This window comes from Pteropus vampyrus, unplaced genomic scaffold (assembly GCF_000151845.1).
Source record: "Pteropus vampyrus isolate Shadow unplaced genomic scaffold, Pvam_2.0 Scaffold92, whole genome shotgun sequence".
Taxonomy (NCBI): domain Eukaryota; kingdom Metazoa; phylum Chordata; class Mammalia; order Chiroptera; family Pteropodidae; genus Pteropus; species Pteropus vampyrus.
In genome coordinates, this window is record NW_011888873.1 from 1,769,271 (window position 1) to 1,788,583 (window position 19,313).

The 19,313-nt window shown below is 37.4% G+C and overlaps 1 protein-coding gene and 1 non-coding gene across 4 annotated transcripts in view; one reads left to right on the forward strand and one right to left on the reverse strand.

Moving 5' to 3' along the window:
- The window catches only part of SNX25 (sorting nexin 25), an 84,209-nt gene that overhangs the window by 21,497 nt on the left and 43,399 nt on the right, over nucleotides 1-19,313 (reverse strand). For all 3 annotated transcript variants that reach the window (XM_023532885.1, XM_011364006.2, XM_011364009.2), the window contains 4 exons: nucleotides 11,540-11,721; nucleotides 6,381-6,512; nucleotides 5,244-5,516; nucleotides 2,845-3,009 (listed from right to left, as the gene is read on the reverse strand). In XM_023532885.1, the coding sequence (XP_023388653.1) occupies nucleotides 2,845-3,009; nucleotides 5,244-5,516; nucleotides 6,381-6,512; nucleotides 11,540-11,721 (752 nt within the window). The remainder of the gene's footprint in view (nucleotides 1-2,844; nucleotides 3,010-5,243; nucleotides 5,517-6,380; nucleotides 6,513-11,539; nucleotides 11,722-19,313) is intronic.
- LOC111742388 lies at nucleotides 1,208-1,311 on the forward strand. The gene has a single exon (XR_002781295.1). It is a non-coding gene; the product is annotated as a U6 spliceosomal RNA (small nuclear RNA).

Genomic DNA, 19,313 nt, shown 5'->3' on the forward strand with positions numbered 1-19,313 from the left:
TTCTACAACGAAAACTACAAAACACTGATGAAAGATATTTAAAAAGACATAAATATAAATGAAAAGACAGTCCATGTTCATAGATTAGAAGACTAAATTTGCTAAGATGTCAACACTATCCAAAGCAATGTACAGATTTGACATTGCTTTGATATCTCTATCTAAATCTCAACAATGTTTTTTGCATAAACAGAAAAATCCATCTTAAAATTCATATAGACTCACAAGAGAGAATGAACAGCCAAAACAATCTTGAAAAGGAAGAACAAAGTTAGAGGATTCACACTTTCTGATTTCAATGCTAACTACAAAACTACACTAATCAAAGCAGTATGGTACTGGCATAAAGACAGACATATAGACCAATGGAACAGAACAGAAAGCCAAGAAATCAACCTTCACCTATATGGTCAAATGATGGTGAGAAAACAGAATACTCACATGCAAGACAATGAAGTTAGACCCTTACCTAACACCATATGTAACAATTCAAAATGGTACAAAGACCTAAACATAAGAGCTTAACATTATAAAATTCTTAAAAAAAAAAATGGGGAAAATCTTCATAACAATGAACTCTCAATGATTCCTTGGCTATGACACCAAAGGCACAGGCAACAACAACAACAACAACAACAACAACAACAAAAATTGGACTTCATACAAATTTTAAACTTTTGGGCAAAGAATAAAAAGGCAACCCACAGAATGGAAGAAGATATTTGCGAATCACATAACTGATAGGGGATTAATATCCAGAATAAACAGAGAGCTCCTAAAACTCAACAACAAAAAAGCCAACAATTGATTCAAAAATGGGTAAAGGACTTGATTAGGTATTTCTCAAAGAAGATACATAAATGGCTAAAAAGCACATGAAAAGATACTCAGTGTCACTTGTCATTAGGGAAAAGCAAATCAAAACTACAATGAGATACCACACCTCACACCTATTAGGATGGCTACTATCAAAAATAAATAAAATGAATGAATGAATGAATGAATGAATGAACAAATAAATAAATACAAACCCAGAAAATGACAAGTGTTGGTCAGGACACACAGAAACTGGAATCCCTATGTACTGCTGCTAATAAGGCAAAATGATGTGGAAAACAGTATGGAGATTTCTCAAAAAGTTAAAAACAGAATTCACATATGACCCACAATTCCAGTTCTGCATACACACCTAAAAGAATTGAAAGTAGTGCTCACTGCGGCAGCACACATACTAAAATTGGAATGACACAGAGATTAGCATGGCCCCTGCACAAAGATGATATGCAAATTTGTGAAGTATTCTATGTTTTTAAAAGAAAAAGAAAAAAAAGAATTGAAAGCAGAATCTCAAAGAGATACTTGTATACCCACATTCATGGCAGCATTATTCACAATAGCCAAAAGGTGCAAACCAAGTGTACAGAGAGAGATGAATGGATAAACAAAATGTTATATACACATGCAATGGAATATTATTCAGCCTTAAAGAAGAAACAAATTCAGACACATAGTACAATATGGATGAACCTGGAAGACATTATACTAGGTGAACTAAGCCAGTCACAAAATAAAAAATACTATATGATTCCATTTATATGAGGTATGTAGAGTAGTTTAATTCTCAAGAGACAGAAAGTAGAATGATGGTGGCTGGGACATGGTGACGGGAAAATGGGAAGTTAGTGTTCAATGGGAACAGAGTTTCAGTTTTGCAAAATAAAGCTAATTCTGAAGATAGATGGTGATGATGGTTGTTTAACAATGTGAATGTACTTGACACTAAAATGTATACTTAAAATAGCTAAAATGGTACAATTTTGTTGTTTATTTGACAATTTTGACAAAATAAATACTTTATTAAAAAAATGCTACCTCCTTGGATCTCTTTTATGAGAAAACCTATAGGGTTATGTAACCCTGTACTTTAAGGGTGGCAGCTTCGCCCCCTACACTCTTTTGAACATGCAGTTTACATTCGGAACCCTTTCCTTGCTCAGAAAACCTGCAGGAAGTGTCTCTGCCTAGGCTGTCATCCCACATTTTATCCTCATTAAAGGCTGTGACTCTCTGCTTCATTTTCGTGGAAGTATGTTTTGGGTCCGTAATCAGTATGCTTGCTCCCTAAGAGCAGGTGGTAGACTCAATGTTTCACTGATTCTTCACAGTAACCAGTACAGCATCATTCATTTACTCATCACTTATGTTTCTGAACATGCATTCAGAAACTGCCAGAGAAGATCCATCTGGCAGACCAAAGAGAGTTGGCCATACCTCCGTTACAGAAACCTCCTTGCTGGACTCCAAAGGGGCATGAACACAAAGTGAAAGGCCGCGCACTGCTTGGGCTGGAGAAATGCCAAAGAGCAAGATGCCGTTTGCATTTTTTGAACTTACAGATTTTGTTGGCTTTTAGCAAAATAGTTTATTTCCTGCATAATTCTGTGGGGTTCTTTAAATTGTACTTGCAACATTGGTAAGGAAAAACAAAAGTTTTTTTTAAGATTGTCCTTGTTAACTCACTCCCAGAAATGACCTTGGTACAAGGGAAAGCTTTGCCCCTCCCCAAAGGTACTGCAGGCAAGCCAGATAGGAAAACAGAGTTACACGCAGTTGATAACTGGGTAAGAACCCCAAATCACAAATGATTAAAAACAAGCACTTTCCTAATTCTTACTAGAAGCAAAAAAATAAATAAATAAATAAATAAATAAAATAACAATAGAACTTACAGTAAAATTCTTTTTAAAGATATTGTGACACTTCTCAACATAAACTGAAAACTACAATTTATCAAATTTGAAAAACTGACACTTTCAAAGACAACCTCAAAATAGAAAGAGTTACCTTCTTGTCAGGTTTTGGTGCATTTTGAATAGAATTTAGAGCTTGCCTTTTATATTCAAGTTTCTCATTTAGTTCTCGTAGTTTGTTTACAGCAAAACTGGCTTGTTCACTAATCTGACTGGTGCCTTCATCCACAGATTCCTCACCAGCTTCACCACCTGGGTCCTGGGAGAAAAGTCACATAACCACCATTATCTTATAAAGGTGGACTATTCAGTAATTATTATTCATTGTATAGATGCTACATAATTATAAATACACTGTCCAAAACACTAGGTCCCACTAAAAAAAGAATCTATTTTTGTCTAGAAGCAGACTGCTTTCTCTTAGTAAAATTAAAAATTGAAGTATTTGGAACCAAAGTAATTGGTATTCCAAATTACAATGAAGAAAAAAAAGAAAGAAATATTTAAAAGCTTAAAGAAAGGAGAAAATATTCCATACCATTATTTCCCAAAAGGTTCACCCAAGGGAATCTGCATGGAACAAGGGAAGGCACCTAAGCTATCTAACCAACTTAACCCAAACATTCTGTGCCTGATCTTTGAGAAAGACTGAGACTGGGCTTCCTTTTGGTTTCCTATGAATATTATGGAAAAACTCATGAAAAGTTTCTTTAAAATAAAATTTCCAAATTCCCACCAGTAAAAGTACTTTCAGTATACACTTTGTTTGGTCCATCTCTTGAAGGCATATTTCATAAATCATTAAGTAGATTATGTCACTAGTAAAATGGTTAGCATTTGAAAGTGACTTAAAATTCACAAAGAACTATATAAGTTGGAAAAATCTGGACAGATTACCAAAGGACATGTTAATTAGCTTCACGAGCAGCAAAGGCAGCAGGACACTCAAAAGAACTACTGAGAACTATCTTCCGGTTTGTTTGCTCCTTAACTTTCTTCGAGTTTTTTCTTCTTTTATTAATTGTAACAAACAATAAATTATTTTTTTCAAAAAATATTATATATCATTTTATAACTGTATTGTAATCACAGAAAATAAAATACTATAATCACAGAAAACCAAGCTGGTTTCCTTTTTGTATGATCTTTTTAAGTCTTGTCCATAAGTACATACATTATGACATAATTCTACACCTACATACTGTATACACTCATGTGGGTGTTCTGTCCTTTTCATATGACATATAATACTGCATATTCTGAGGGTATTATAGTCTTCAAAATTATAATTTTATGGCTGCTGAGTACTTTATGAGTTGATAATTTACTGAGGCATATTCCTATTGCTTCTCCTGATATGGGTTTTGTTTCTCTGCTATCCCAGATATACTAAAATGAACTCCATTGTGCATAAACTTTTTTCTATATTTTAGCTATTTTCTTAGGATAAATTTCTATAACTGGGATTATGCAACAAAGAGTAGGACTTTTCAAAAGGGCAGTAATACATATTACCCTTCTCTGAATCCTATGTGAAACTGAACATTTCTTCATGTTTGTTTACTAGTATCTATCATGTCAAGTCCTTACTCAATTTATCTGTTGGGTATTGATGTTTTTATTAATTTGAATAACCTCTTTTTTAATAGCATTTGCATATTAACCATTTTAATTTTTGGTTAGAGAGATAACACAGTTAAAACAAACTGGCCTGTACACTGAAAATATAAAGAACCAAGTAACAAACTTAAAAAAAAAAAAGTATGAGTAAAGGAATTCAACAACAGTTCAGAGATGCCAGCTTCTAATACCATGAAGAGCAAACACTTGATCCCCGGGGCTTAAGACACAGTGAATTGGGCAGAAAGAATTCAAATTATGATCTTTTTAAATAAGATGACTCTAAAACAATAGACCTTCACAAATCTGAAAACTCATGTAAGTCATTAATAGTAAATGAGAGATGGCAACTGGGACTTCTTAAAATGACCTCATACACTGTAAGAAAATTAGACATAAGGTATTGGCTGAGCATAGTTTCTTTTAGAACAACTTAATTTTGTCTGATTTTCTTAAACTCCAAAATATTTCCCGTAATTCCTCCCACATTCTCTTCCTCTCCTCCTTTTCCCCCCATCTTTTGTCTATTCTTAGGCTGGACTAGAGTTCTACTGATTTCTTTCCTGGCCTGAGCCACAAATGTCCCGCCCCACAGATTTTCTACCCTCATTTTCAGGAGTCAAACTCAGGGTGTGTCTCAGGCAGACAGGGCAAGAGAGGTCCCTGACTGAATAAATACTGGGTGGTGGTAAGCAGTTGGTCAGGACAAAAAAGAAGTGCATACGGCCAGAAGCAACAAGGTAATTCTACTTAAAGTACTGTATAATAAAAGATGAAAGTGCACACCAAATTTGGCTTATACAACATGCGCCCGCCTAATTATATTCAAAGCTTACCCACTGAAAAGGGAGCAGAAAGTTAAATGGGACTCACCGCTTCATCCTTGTGAGAAATTAACTGTGAGACATGTTTTTCTTCTTCTTTTATCATCAATTTCTCATATAGGTCACTGACAATAAATGAAGGGTAATATCTGTCCTTCAGGATCTCATAAACATCTCCCTGGATTTTATAGAACACTTCAATACCTTTATTTCCTACAAGACATTGCTGGATTTCTTTGTAAAGTGATTTTTCCACAGATATTTCTTTGCTCTCCACAAAAAAATTCTGGTAAATTTCACCCACTAATTGTGGGATTTCATTCTGAAAAGACAGGAAAATAAAGAGAAAGGTAAGAAATATCACCTCTGAGAATTATTTTCTCTTGAATTCTCTGCATTTTTAAAGCTGGAAGAAAGACACTAAGAATGTACACTGGTACATCAGTGTGGGGCTTTGGCTTTCGTGCACACATTCAGGGCCAAGGACTAAGTGTCAGGCCATGAAAAAGTAACTGGTTCCATAAAGTGAACACTTTCTGTTGAACGGTCAATGAAAGTTGGTACTCAGTTCTAGCAACACTCACATAAAGTGCAAATGAGTAATTCAATGTACACAGTGCTCTTTGTGCTTATTTTAATAAGCCTTGCAAAATAAATATATTATATATGCTATACATATTGTTATGTATATTTATAGACATATACATACATATATATTTCACATTCTTTAATTCTTAAATATATACTGAGAACTTGCCAAGTGCAAAACATAATGTTTATTGTAGGACTTTTCATTGTAAGAGGCATCTGCACCCCAAAATTTTTTTCTATGTTTCTTAACTCAATCATATTTTAAATAAAATGTGAACAGTATTGTAAAAAAAAAAAAATAATGCCTTTTTATAATGTGTTAAGAAGGAACTACCTGAAACTAAATTCAATATTTTGGTACATTTGTAAATCTTTTTTTCCTTTGACTACACAATTGAGAAGCATCTTTTGCAAAAATAAAATCTAATTTTATTTACTATTATGGACTAGAACTTAATGCCAATATTATATGTGGTTTAAAATATTCTTTTAATGTATTCTTATCTTATAGCTCATTGAGAAACACAGACACACTACCTAACAATCAAGTTTTTTTCAGTCGTAGTTATTACTCCTTTGAGCCTAAATATACTACCTTGTTAGCATTCTTTAAATATTCCACAGACTCCCAAAAACTAATCAGAGCTCTCTTGTCCATTCTTTCCATGTACATTCGAAAGTGCTCTCGGTAGAAAGTATTGGCCAAGATATCTTCAAATTGAAGAATCTATAAAGGAATTTAAGAAAATGTTTTAAAAATCAAATTTTAAATACTACTTTGCTTTAACTACCAATGGATTAATTTCTACATTCAAGGGACGGGGCGGGGGGGCGGGGTGCGGAATATCTCATTTTCAAGGTCCTAGTCAATGTAATATAGTATTTCTCTCACACTCCTAAATTTTAAATGGAAAAATTTACTGAATATTCAAAATGCACATATTCAATAAATACTAATTTCTATTAACCATTCATTCATTTGGCATCAACTCTGAATCAGGCACATTTCTAGGAAATGAAACAGACAAAAATCCTGCCCTATAGGATGTACTGCTAAAAGCAATAGATGTCAATAATAGAAAAATTAAAGCAAAATGTATCAAAGACCACAAAGCTGCAGTCCGATAATGTGGCATTTTTGCTTTCTATCCCATTTTTATATAGCTAAGGAAATCTAAAAAGGATTTTATGTCTTGACCTTCTGTTTAGAGTACCACATTCACTAAAAAATCTTTTTTTAACTAAAATTTTAATTGATCCATGACATTCCATTGTATGAATATATGCTTACAGAAAAAGAAAAACTACTATCTGAAGGCACAATGGGAACAATGTTGAAAACAGACTGTCATGATATGAGAAAGCAGATGACCTTGATAATAATTCATAACTCAATTAATTAGGAGAAATGCCTCAAATTAATTTAGAAGGAATTTAAGTCCCATATCCTTGGATCTTAATTAGATAAAAAATGATAACTAAGTATAACTCAAATGCAATGAAAAGAAAACTTATATTTTAAGGTTCTTAATACTCTGGCAGTTAGAAAATTTTCAGAAATGTTACCAGTAAGATCTTTATAAAACCAAGTGCATATGGTCAACGCACATTTAACTCTTCTGCCACCGACGGTGACCCCTCAACCTGTTCTGTGGGCAGAAAGAAGCAGACATTTTTTCTAACAACTTCTAGTAACTAATTAGAGGTGGCCATTCCTTGCTATGGACCATTAATGATTAGTTTCCATAAATATTTCAGACCATTAGTATTTAGTTAGTTTACTAACTTTGGGAGATTGTAGTATGTTTCTTTACTTTATGTAAACCATACTAGTGAAGCATTTTGAAGTACAAATCTTAATTGTACATGCTCCCAAGAAGTTGAAGGCGCTCATACCAACTGTGGCTAGAGGGCTTCTGGTTCTTAATATAGGGAGGAGTTGAGCAGGAAGAATAGTCAACAAATTCTAAGGAAGTCTTCCCAGTATTCACTCAGATCAAATGAATTCCAAGTTAGATATACGTTCACATATTTGCAAAAATTAAGTTCAAAACATCTAAAATATATTAGCCATTGTTATTCTTTTATTGTGTCTTATGAATACCTTCTGTTCAGTCTCCAAACTGTATATATATGCAAATAAATGATGTCAAATATATCTCAAGGATAATTAAACATCTAATATATCTCATATCTTGGCTGGCGGATTAACCAAGTGCTTTACCCCATTTGTTTTTTATTTTCTTGAAGCTGGCATGAGCATTTCACCATGTAGCACCTATATTTGGAAAGAGGCACACCGAGGTTTGAATCCTGGCTCTACTACTTCCTAGTCCAGTGAGCTCTATGTTACTCCATCACTCTGAGCCATCGGTTTTTTCATCTGTAGAATGGGGATAGTACCACCTACTTTACAGGTTGCTGTGAGACTTATAACAGCTGTTGTGAATCACAACAAATAATAAAACTAACTGGGAAAAGCACAAACCAGGATTTTGGCTCTGAAAGACAAGACAATGACAGGAGCCAAAAATCGGGGTAGTATTAGATCAGTAGGTCTCAAGTGGGGTCGAGAGATTACAAAGGGCATAAGGAAACTTTTTATGGGTGATAAATATGTTTTCTACCTTGATTGTGATGATGGTTTCATGAGTATATACATATGTTGAAACTTATTTGTATACACTCTAAATATATGTAGTGCATTTTATGTCATACCTTAACAAAACTGTTTAAAAAAATAACTATTCCATCAAGCCTTGACAATGGAATTGCAGATAAACAGTGTACACAACGTTTATTCTAAGGACCCACCGTCAGAAGAATTACTCCAAATTACACATTGGAGTAATTTTTCTATTTATGGATTGCTGGATTTGATTTGCTAATATTTTGTTAAGGAGTTTTCTGTTTAGTGTCATGATGATATCGGTCAGTAGTTTTCTTTTCTTGTGATGTTTTTCTCTGTTTTGGTATCAGTTACTCTGGTATCCTATGAAGAGTTGAAGAGTACCCTTTCCCTCCATTTATTAAAAGAGTGTAGTTCAGATTGATATTATCTTAAATGTTTAATAGAATTCACTAGTGCAATGATCTGAGCCTGAAGTTTTCTTTGGGAGAAGGTTTTAAATTATGAATTTATTTTCTTTAATACATCTAGAGCTAATCATATTTTCTATTTCTTTTTGAGTCAGTTTTGGTAATTTGTGTTTTCAAAAGAATTCATCTATTTCATTTAAGTTGTAAAATTTATTGGCTTAAAGCTGTTCATAATATTCTTTTGTTATCCTTTTAATGCATTTATGACCTATAGTGATGTCCTCTCTCATTCCTAATATTAGTAATTTGTGTCCTCTCTCTTTTTTTCTTAGTCAGTCTAACTATTAGAGAATATAAATATTATTGATATTTTTAAAGAACTACCTTTTGGTTTCATTGTTTTTTTGTTCTTGTTCTCTATTTCACTGATTTCTACTGTTATATTATTTCCTTCTTTCTAGTTATTTTAGTTTTAGTTTATAGCTTCTTAAGTTGGAATATCACTGATTTTAGACCTTTCTTTTTTCTTCTGGTTCTGAAGTTAATATTAGCTACTTTAGATTTCCCATGCTTAGTGTTTACATGGCATGCACTTCCCCGCTGCTTTTACTTTCAACCTAATTGTGCCTTTGTATTTCATTTCTTGTAGACAACATATAATTATATCTTGCTTTTTATTTATTCACTCAGATAATCTCTTTCTTTTAACTGGAGGATTCATCTAATTTTGAAGGCTACGTTCTAAAATGAAGTTAGTGGTGATTCCTCTAGATCGGATATGATTAGGTTATAATTAGATTAGGTTATAGCAAAACTGCTCTACCTATTTATGAAGTTATCACATGGGCCCCAAACTAACCAAAGTCTTACCTTTAGAAGAGTAAACAACCATAAACATTAGAATTCTATAGTATTATCTGAGGCTTCTGGCCTGAAGACCAGAGCAAATGGTTTTACTCTGAGGATAAGCTGTTGCAACAGAAATGGGTTTCTCCTTTCTTAAATATCTGGAATTGAAATGGAGCTAGAATCAGATTGTCTACTTCCAGTAGGTACTTCCAGATAACCTATGCTGAAATCATATTCAAATCTCCTAAAATAAGCTTCCTTTATCATTCTTGGGGTTTTCCTCTACCACAACATCTAAAACCACATCATCTTTTGACTAGGTAGCAAGCCATCAGGTGCTTCTCTTATATGTGTCTCTCTTATCTCTATGAGGTCACTGACCTTTTTATTTTATAATTACATGGGATCCTTTGAGAGCAAGGACTCCATCTCATTCATTTTGCATCCTAGTATCTTGCACTATAACTGAGAGACTGTAGACCCTCAATAAATGTCTGTTGAGTGAACGAATGAGTGAGTGAATAAGTGAATAGAACACAAGTAAAAGACTTCATCTATGATAAATGTGGCTAGAAATTTATTTAAGAGACCAGAGGCTAAGGAGAAGGAGGAAGAGAACAACATTCAATTTGCCAAATCCACTTTCTCTCCAATGTTAACCAAAGGGTGAAGTTTTTACTTTGGACCACAAAGCCAAAATCACTTAAAGGTTTACTTGCTAATAGCAAAATAAACAGAACTTCAGTGGTTAGTGGACCCCTCTATAAAACAAGCGCTACTCAGGGCTGCATTTGTGCCACTTGTGTAAAATGCTGCAGAAGAGTTGGTCGAAGATGGAGCATAAACTTTTCTGAAAAGGCTGTAATGGAGACTGGGCCTTGAACAAAGTAAAAGTTCATCAGTGGAACAGGGAGGAAGGGGAAAGTCACAGATAAACATTTGAATGCAAACTAAGAGCTGAACAGGAAAAGTTAAAAACCAAAAAGATCAAGAGACTAAAAACGAGAATACATGAGTAGGAGTATAGCCAGAATTAAATTATGCTGATGTTTCTTTGTGGCTAAGTGCCATCTTACAAAAGAGGCTGGAGTTTGCCTTGAGGTCCTGATCCCGTGTGGTACAGTCAAGCTCCTCAGAGAGTATTTTGGCTGTTTCCTTCAATCCTAGCATGCTCTCAGTCTTAGAAGACAAACTTGGTCCTTGAAAATAAGGGCAGGCATCAGGTAGGGCTAGAGCACTTTCCTAAGCTCTATGATTTAAGGAGTCCATATCACACAGTTCAAACTTTTGTTGTACAAAACAGTCACCAACATATTATGGCTTAGTGAGAAAGAACTCAGATTTGTGAATCAATTAGATTTGGGTTTTTACCTAGTTCTTCCTCTTCCTATCTACATGGCAATTAACTTAAACCAACTGTTTCTTCACCTATAAAATGGGGATACTGAGTACGTATTTAATAACAATGTGGTGAGAGCTAAGTAAAATAATTTATAAGATACCTTTACTTCATAGATGGTTATTTCTATCCAACTGGTAGGGAGTAATACGACTGGCCCTTGCAAATATAAATATGCTCCTCTAGGATTGTGGGAGGGCAAAGGGTGGGGGGGGGCTGGGAAAATATACACGGGCATGTGCACACACACATACATATACCCCATGCCAATCTATCACACCTATTACCTTTCACAGAAGTCAAGGACATCAAGCACTACAGCTCTTTCACTCATCAAAGCAAACACGTGAGTCTATGTTCTGGACCATATGTCTTAAAAACCAAAAAGTTAAAAGACTGTATATGTGATTTCATCAGTGTTCGTAACAAACATGAAATGGGCAAAACAAGAAACTGCAAAGTTCTACCTTCTGGTTTTGCGGCCCTTCCCCCTCTTCCAAGGCCCCATCCTCTTGCTGGTCATAGGCAGGGCCTCCCAGGGTTCTGATTCTCTTCTCACACTGCTTCTTTGCCACAGTCAGTTGGTTAATGTACCTTTTCATATTCCTGGCCCTCAGGAGATCAGCTTTCATTGCAGCAGTTTCTTTACCTTGAATGGGATGAATGGATAGTACCTAGTCAGAGGACAAGGTACGAAAGACAGAACACAACAACCCTGAACCAGATTAGTATCTGATGTTGTACATTTGAACAATGGTGGGTACTAAACGATATAGAATAGAATAGAAGAGAAGAGAATAGCATAGAATAGAACAGAACAGAATTCATGCTAAATACAAATAGAAATACCATTAATTTCTAAACATAATTTCTAAATATACCACTGACAAATCTTATCTAAGTGTAAAACACTTAAATAAAACCTTTATACACATATACTCATAAATTGATGTGTGTGTATATGTGTGTATATATCTATGTATCTATATCTTTGTATGTATGTGTATGTATGCATAATCATTTGTAAGCATGTACTGAGGCACTGGCTAGGCATTAGGGATTCAAGACCAATTGTTCGATCTCTGGAACTTAAAATGGAGCAAGGGAGAAATCCAAAGACAGTATGAGCAATTACAAATATAATATGGGCTATAAAGAAAATGTGTAGGTACCACTAAACTGCTAAACAGTTGATTCTAACCCAGGTTTTCCTGAGGAAATTCCATTCAAATAAAATGAATAGAGTGGAGTGTGGCAGAAAGAGAGAACGGCAAATGTGAAAGTGAAAACCCTGAAGCAGGAAAGAGAACAGAGCTTTGAAGAAACTGAAACAAAGCCGGACAGCAGATGTAAAAGGAGCTGGAGTGATCCGAAATGAATCTGAAGTAGGCCGGGGCTCGAAGATGCAAAGCCTTTCGGTCCATAGAAAGAACTTTGGTCTCTAGCTCAAGAGCACTGAGAAGCTTTTAATGGGTTCGTAAGCAGAAGTATGCCATAAATGGATGTGTATATTTAAAGATCACACAGGAAGGAGGGCAAAAGAGAGGTGGAAGGTGAAAGACTGCAAATTGAGAAACCAGTTGGGAGGTCACTGCAGTAACTGAGGAGGGCTACTGTGGCCCACACTGTGCTCATGGCAATGGCAGAAGTGAGAACTGACAGGATTTAAGGATGATTTAGAAAGACAACTAACAGGACCCAGTGACTGACTAGACAGGACAGAGGATAGGCTGCTAAAGAATGTAAAAAGAAAAGAGGTATCAAAGGCAGCTCTCGAACTTCTGCCATGAGCAGCCGTGGAGAAGGCGGAGCCAATTACTGAATCGGAACATTCAAGGAAAAGCAGGTTTATGAAAAATCAGAAGTTCAATTTTGAACAATGCAGCAGATGATATTTGCTAAAGATGGCCATAATAATAGCTCCCATCTCACATGCTCTTTTTACAGTGTCACTTTGACAATCTTCTTCTGAAAAAAGTAGGGTATGTGTTCACTTTCCTTGAAGCTGGACGGGTCTGTGATTATGCAGGAAGTGACGCTACGACTTCCAAGGCTAGTTGGTAAAAGACCACTGACTCGGAGCCCTGAGCTGCCTCTTAAGTTATCCCGCAGGTATGAGGCCTCCACGCTGTGAGGAAGCCTACACAATCAGTCAGTGCAGAGATGGGCATGGAGAGGCCCCCCGGACGACAGCCTTGGCTGAGATCTCAGCCCACATCCAGCACCAACTTAGTACCATGTATATACACCATCTGAAAAGTGAACCGTCCAGCCCCAGACAAGCAGAGAAAAGCCATTCTCGATAAACCCTGCCCAAACTGCAGATTCCTGAGCAAAAGAAATGACTGTTGTTTAAGACATGATGATTTAGGGTGGTTTGTTGTGCAGCAAACAATAACCAGAATAGGCAAGCTGAGTTTGAGGCCATTTGAACTTTCTAAGCAGACACATAAGGTGTGAAGTTAAAAGTGTTTGGCTCTAAGATGGTAACTGAAGTCATAGGGGTAGGTGAAATAACCTAGGAAGAAAAAAAAAGATCCCAGGACATAACTTAAATAAATCCCATATTTAATGGTAAGAGGATAACAAGAGAAGCCAACCCGAGAGACTGAAGGAGAGACAGAGGATGAATGAATGTGTGCTTTACTGAGAAGTCAAAGAAAGAGAATTTCAACAAAAAAGGAGAAATAATCTCTTTTTTCTGTTTTCCTGCAACAGCCTCCTAACCGGTCATCATGCTTTTATCCTTGGCCTCCCCTTCAGGCTTTATCTCAACACAGCAGCCAAGGCAATACTATCAAAACATAAATCAGATCATGCCATTCCTTTGCTCAAGAACCTCCCACATACCCCACTCCACCCACAGCAAAGCCTCTTCTAAGGGGCTGTAAGGCCCTGCACACTCTGGCCTCAGAGTCAGCTCTCTGACCTCAGCCCCTACTGTCCACACAATCCATGCTGGTCTCCTTACTGGTTTTTTTCTTTTTAAATTACAGCTTTACTGAGATATAATTCACAAACCATACAGTTCACCTATTTAAAGTATACAATTGAATTGCTTTTAGTATATTTACGGAGTTGTGCAACCATCACCACAATTACTTTTAGAACATTTTCAATGCCTCCAAAAGAAACCATGTACCATTAGCAGTCATCCCACAATCCACTCAGCCCTAGGTATTTTTCCAGGGCTGCCTCTGTGAGTTTGCCTGTTCTGGACATTTCATATAAGCAGAATCATACACTATGTGGTGTTTGGTGACTAGCTTCTTGAACACACTGGGCAGCTCCCTGCTCAGGGTATAAAAGTCTGATGCGTTCTCTCAGCCTGGCCCATGCATCACCCATATCATCTGTGTGGCTCAATTCCTCGCCTCCTTCAGGTCCCTGGTTTGGGTCTCAGGGAAGCCTTCTCTGGCCACACACACTATTTTCAACTGCAACCCTCACCTTACAATACTACTTTTCTCCCTCTCTGCTTTACTTTGCTATACAGCATATTACCATACTGTATACTTGATCAATTTGTCCCACGAAGGTCAGCATTTTGTTTGTTTATAGATTTCAGTATCCCCAGCACCTACAATAGTGTCTGGCAACCCAGTAGGACGCATTAAATAGCTGCTGAACGGGTGAATGAATTATGTCAAATGTCATGCAGAGGTCACTAACAACACAGGTAACGTTTTCTGAGTGCTTACCACCTATCGGGTATTGTGTCCTTTCTAAAATTAGCTGTGAATGAGGGAGACAGGATTGAGTATCCTCGCCTCCGCTCTTCAACTTACTCGAATATGGTTCCTATCCTTCCCTTCCACCAAAGCTGCTGTTGCCAAGATCACTAGGGACTTTCATGTCAAACCAAGTGGAGTGTTTGCAGTAGCGTCTGGAATCACAGTTAGATTAGAATTCTGGCTCTGCCATGTGGTCTTACCAAGAATTTGTAAAATTTGATCGAAAAACATTTACGAACATTTACAATGGTTTGTTTCCTTAAGCTGACATTATATAATTTAAAGTAAAAGCAAAAAACTTGCAGAAAATTAATTTTAAAAAATGACTTAAGCATTGAGCATTACCTTATAGAGAATGGACTGCTTTGCATACACAACCTGGAGCAGGGATTGGGGATGACGGAAGGCTTTTTTTTTTTTTTTTTTTTTTTAATGGGAAAGAAATGAGCTGGTTTTAATGCTGATGAGAAAGAACCAGCTAAGGGAGAAAGAGAGTGTTAGATGGGAAATGTAATCCATGAGACAGGTGAAGAGACTGGCTTTGGGAAAAGGCTGTTTCCTCCACTGTAGTAACATGGATAGGTGTAGACAGAAACAAGTTTGGAGACACAGGTGGCTGCAGGCTGAAGCAGCCCTCACATGGATTCAGTTTTCTTGACCAAGTGAGTGAGGTTACCTGCTTAGAGTGAGGTGGGTAAAAAGAGTGAGTGGTCAGAGGCCTGCGGAAGGGGGAAATTCACTGTGGAATGCAGAAGAGCAAGCTCACTTCAGAAACACTGTGAGATTGTTAGGCAATGTTCAGGGCCTAGGAGACCACTAGATAAATATAAATATTCCTGGTCAGATTGCACCTTCCGGAGGTGAGTCACGGTGTACTTGGCTTAGCTTAGCGCTACACTGATAAAAGAAAAGCATCTGTGCTTTCTTTGCTTCTTGGTGCCCCTCAAAGTGAAGTCGAAGCAATGTTTTACACATCTCCCAGGAGACCTCCAATTCCCCAGGATGATCCTTACCTCTCTCATGTTCCACTTAGTCAATTTGTACAAATGCTTAAAACAGTTCCTCAGCAGGCTGACCACATTAACTGAAAAAACTTAGAAAAGAACCATAAAACATTTTGTCTTTCAGAAGCAGCTTTTCCCAGCATTTATCACAGAGGGTCACAGGCAGACTTCAAGTCAATAGATGGCCCTGTTCAAGAGGGTCTGTCAGACATTATAAGCCGTTTTTCCATATGTCTGCTGAGGAGCTATTTTCTTTTGACTTCCATAGTGGTTTCTCGGCTTGTCCTATGCATGGCTGACACAGAGGCCCTGAGCAAAGAACTCAATAACTCAGGATTCACCTCAAGAGTCAAATTTAGTGTTTCAGAGCCTCCACAGTGGGAAGATACAGGTAAATTTAGTCTGTCCCCAAATTAGTCTGTTGTAACCTAGTAGGCTTTGTGTATGTACCTAAAGAAATCCATGCTTGGAATAGCTAATTTTTCAGAAATTTTTCATTTTTAAACATATATCCTTAAAGTCTAAATTTTGTGCAGAGCATTTAAATTACTCTAAAATTTGGGAACAAAAAAGTCGCTTTTTAAAACTAAACCTAGAATACAATGTTTATTTGGGGTTAAGACAGGCTAATAAAGAGATGTATATTGGAAGAAATTGACACACATTTATCAATAACCAAATTCTTCTTCTCCTAAGAAAGCTTATAAAGCTTTTCTAAAAGTATAAAAACTAAAAGCAAATTACAAACAGAAGGAAGGAAAAAAGAATAAACTTTCCTCTAAAACCCAGCTGCAGGGTTGAGAATATTCTGGTGCTCTGCTTGAATGTCGCCTGCTCACGAGAACGCCTTCTGTTTGTTCAAGGGCGATACAACGCCATTGTCTGATCACAAAGCTTGTTGCTAACAAATGCAACAGCAGCTTGTTGCTTAGACAATGCTGTTTATTTTTGCCTCAGAAAACTAATGCCACATTCGGGGCTAAATGACTAACATGGAACTTACGCAACCCATGTGTCTGTTGTGCAAAAATCCTTGTAAATCCAGCCATGCAGATGAATACGCTTCTTTGTGACGTGAAATCCCATTCGGCCAAGAAATATTCAAGTCAAGAAAAGTATAGACAAGCAGGTGTGTACCAACCACTGTGGCCGAGCTCAAGCCAGATTCATATGGCTGTTTCTGTGTAGGGCCTTAGGTAACACTGTGCATTGCTAATAAACGTTTATTCACACAGCACTTAATCTAGCTTTAAAAAGAAAGCCAAGACAATGAATAATGGTAGGTGAAACTGGATGGCAGTGGCTCTTTAAATTGGTGCCAAGATGAACACACAAGGGATATAATATTCTAAAGTAATTAATATAATGTTTACTGTTTTTCCTCCTACGTAGTCTAGATTCTACTGAGGTCGGAGCAAAAGGAAATGGATTCATTTGGTTTCGTTTGCTGAAAATGGTGTCGGGATTAGATGTTAGATGGACCCTTGGGCTACAAAGACATCGTGTTAGACCTGTGAATGACATCACAGAACTGCCTGTTGCTGTAAACCTTCTTCCCATGATGTAGTTCTTCCTTAAGTAAGTGAAGCAGCTTGCAGTAAAAACACCAGGGGACAACTGTGTCATAATATTTCTAACGAGGCAAAGGAGGGCGAATTAACTTACTCTAATGACTCCAGAAATAGCACAAGTATAAATGGATTAAAATGCACCCCTATATTTCTCAGGTATTAAAAAAACATCAATAGCAGAATATTTTTCTTTTCTGATAGCGCACTATCAAATTCCAAGGCATAGCCTAACAACGGCACCTTAGCAGGTTGACTGAGGAATTCAGTGGATGACACGGCAGCGTTTCTCACCCTAAGCACTACTGACTTCTGGGGCTGGAGAAACCTTTGCTGTGGAGAGCTGTCCTGCGCACTGTAGGATGTTTAACAGCATCCCTGGCCTCTACCACTAGATGCCAGTAGCATCCCTTCCCCCAGATGTGACAACCAAAAATGTCTCTAGATACTGTCAAATGTCCTCTGTCCACTGGGGGGCAAAACTGTGCCCCTCACCCCGCCCCATTGAGAAGTACTAATACAGAAGCATAACCTCTGCGGCTGGCTGGCCGTGAAGGTGACAGGCAGCACACTTGTTCCCTCCCCCCCCGGCTTCCCAGCATGTGGCTGTCCTCCCCAGGATGCACAGGTCTTCTCACATCCCTGGCGATCGAGGTAAGAAATTAAGAAAGTTCCCCAGGAGAAAACGTCAGGCCTCCACTCCTCAACCTACATCCACACCGACAGACTACCAAGCCTCTGAGTCTTTCTTAAACATATAAGTAGAAGTTTCACTCAACACTCCCTGAGAGGAGGGTTCGAGAAACAGGTATGTATTTACTTAGGGCCTAGTCAAGTCTCAGAACGAGAAACGGTGCTTGACTTCCTGACATGAAGCTGACAGCGATTCTCGGTAGTTACTAATCATCACGAACTTCTTCAAAATTATCTGAAAATCATCTCAAAGGCTGCCCAGGAAACAAAAAAAGATTTACCTTACTTTTCGACTTGAGGCCTGTATGTTCTTTTTTTTTTTTTTTTTAAGAACAAGTAGGATTCTCTTAACAAATCAAACTCCTGAAATTTCCTAAAGTGGCAGTCCACTTTAGCAGAAAGTATATTTGAGCAAGCAGCAGAAACGATAGCAGGAGCTGATGGGAGAGCCACTCGAGTTATACTGGAGGAGACTGCAGAGGCTTCACGGGCCCTGCACCGCCCGGTCAGGGGTGCTGGCTGCACACCTCATGTTTCCTTCCTTTAAATGTATCTAGCACTTGCTTTAAGGCCCTCCGACATATTTGCAACACGTTTTTTAAAATAATGTCATATCAACTAAATCCACACATTAAATTCCCAGGAGAGCCCTGCTCCCAAATTAGAACTATGAGTTGAACAGATAGACACATATACTTAGAACATGGATCTGGCCCATGTCACTTGTAAGTCCTGAGCATGGCTCTCATAACATCTACCTGTGTGAATGAGCAGGGAGTGGGAAGAGTCCAGGAAGAGTCAGAAGACCTGGGTTCAAGTCCCAGATCTGTGTGTGACTGACTAACCAGTAGTTCTAGTCACACAGGGTACAGTGCTTAACATCTCTGGTCCTAAACTTTATTTGTATAAATTCAAGTGTTAGACTATACAATGACTAAAGTTTTCTTTGGGGACAGAGGGGAGAGTAGAGTTGCCTATAAAATTACGAGTCCCTCAAGTCAGAGAATAGATGGGGGTGAAGTAGGACACTGGAGAAGGACTAGCAGGTGCCCGAGGTAGCAGTTCTCACAGTAGAGGGCTGGGCAGGGAAAAACACTGGCAGGGGCCCCTGTAGCAATGGCAGAGAACCAGCCTGGGTGTTTTGTAAGTTTAGGTCATTAATAAATTAGAAACATTTGTATCAAATTACTGCAATGCTAGAAAGTCAGATCATATCAAAGCATCAGAAAGGACCCTGAGGCA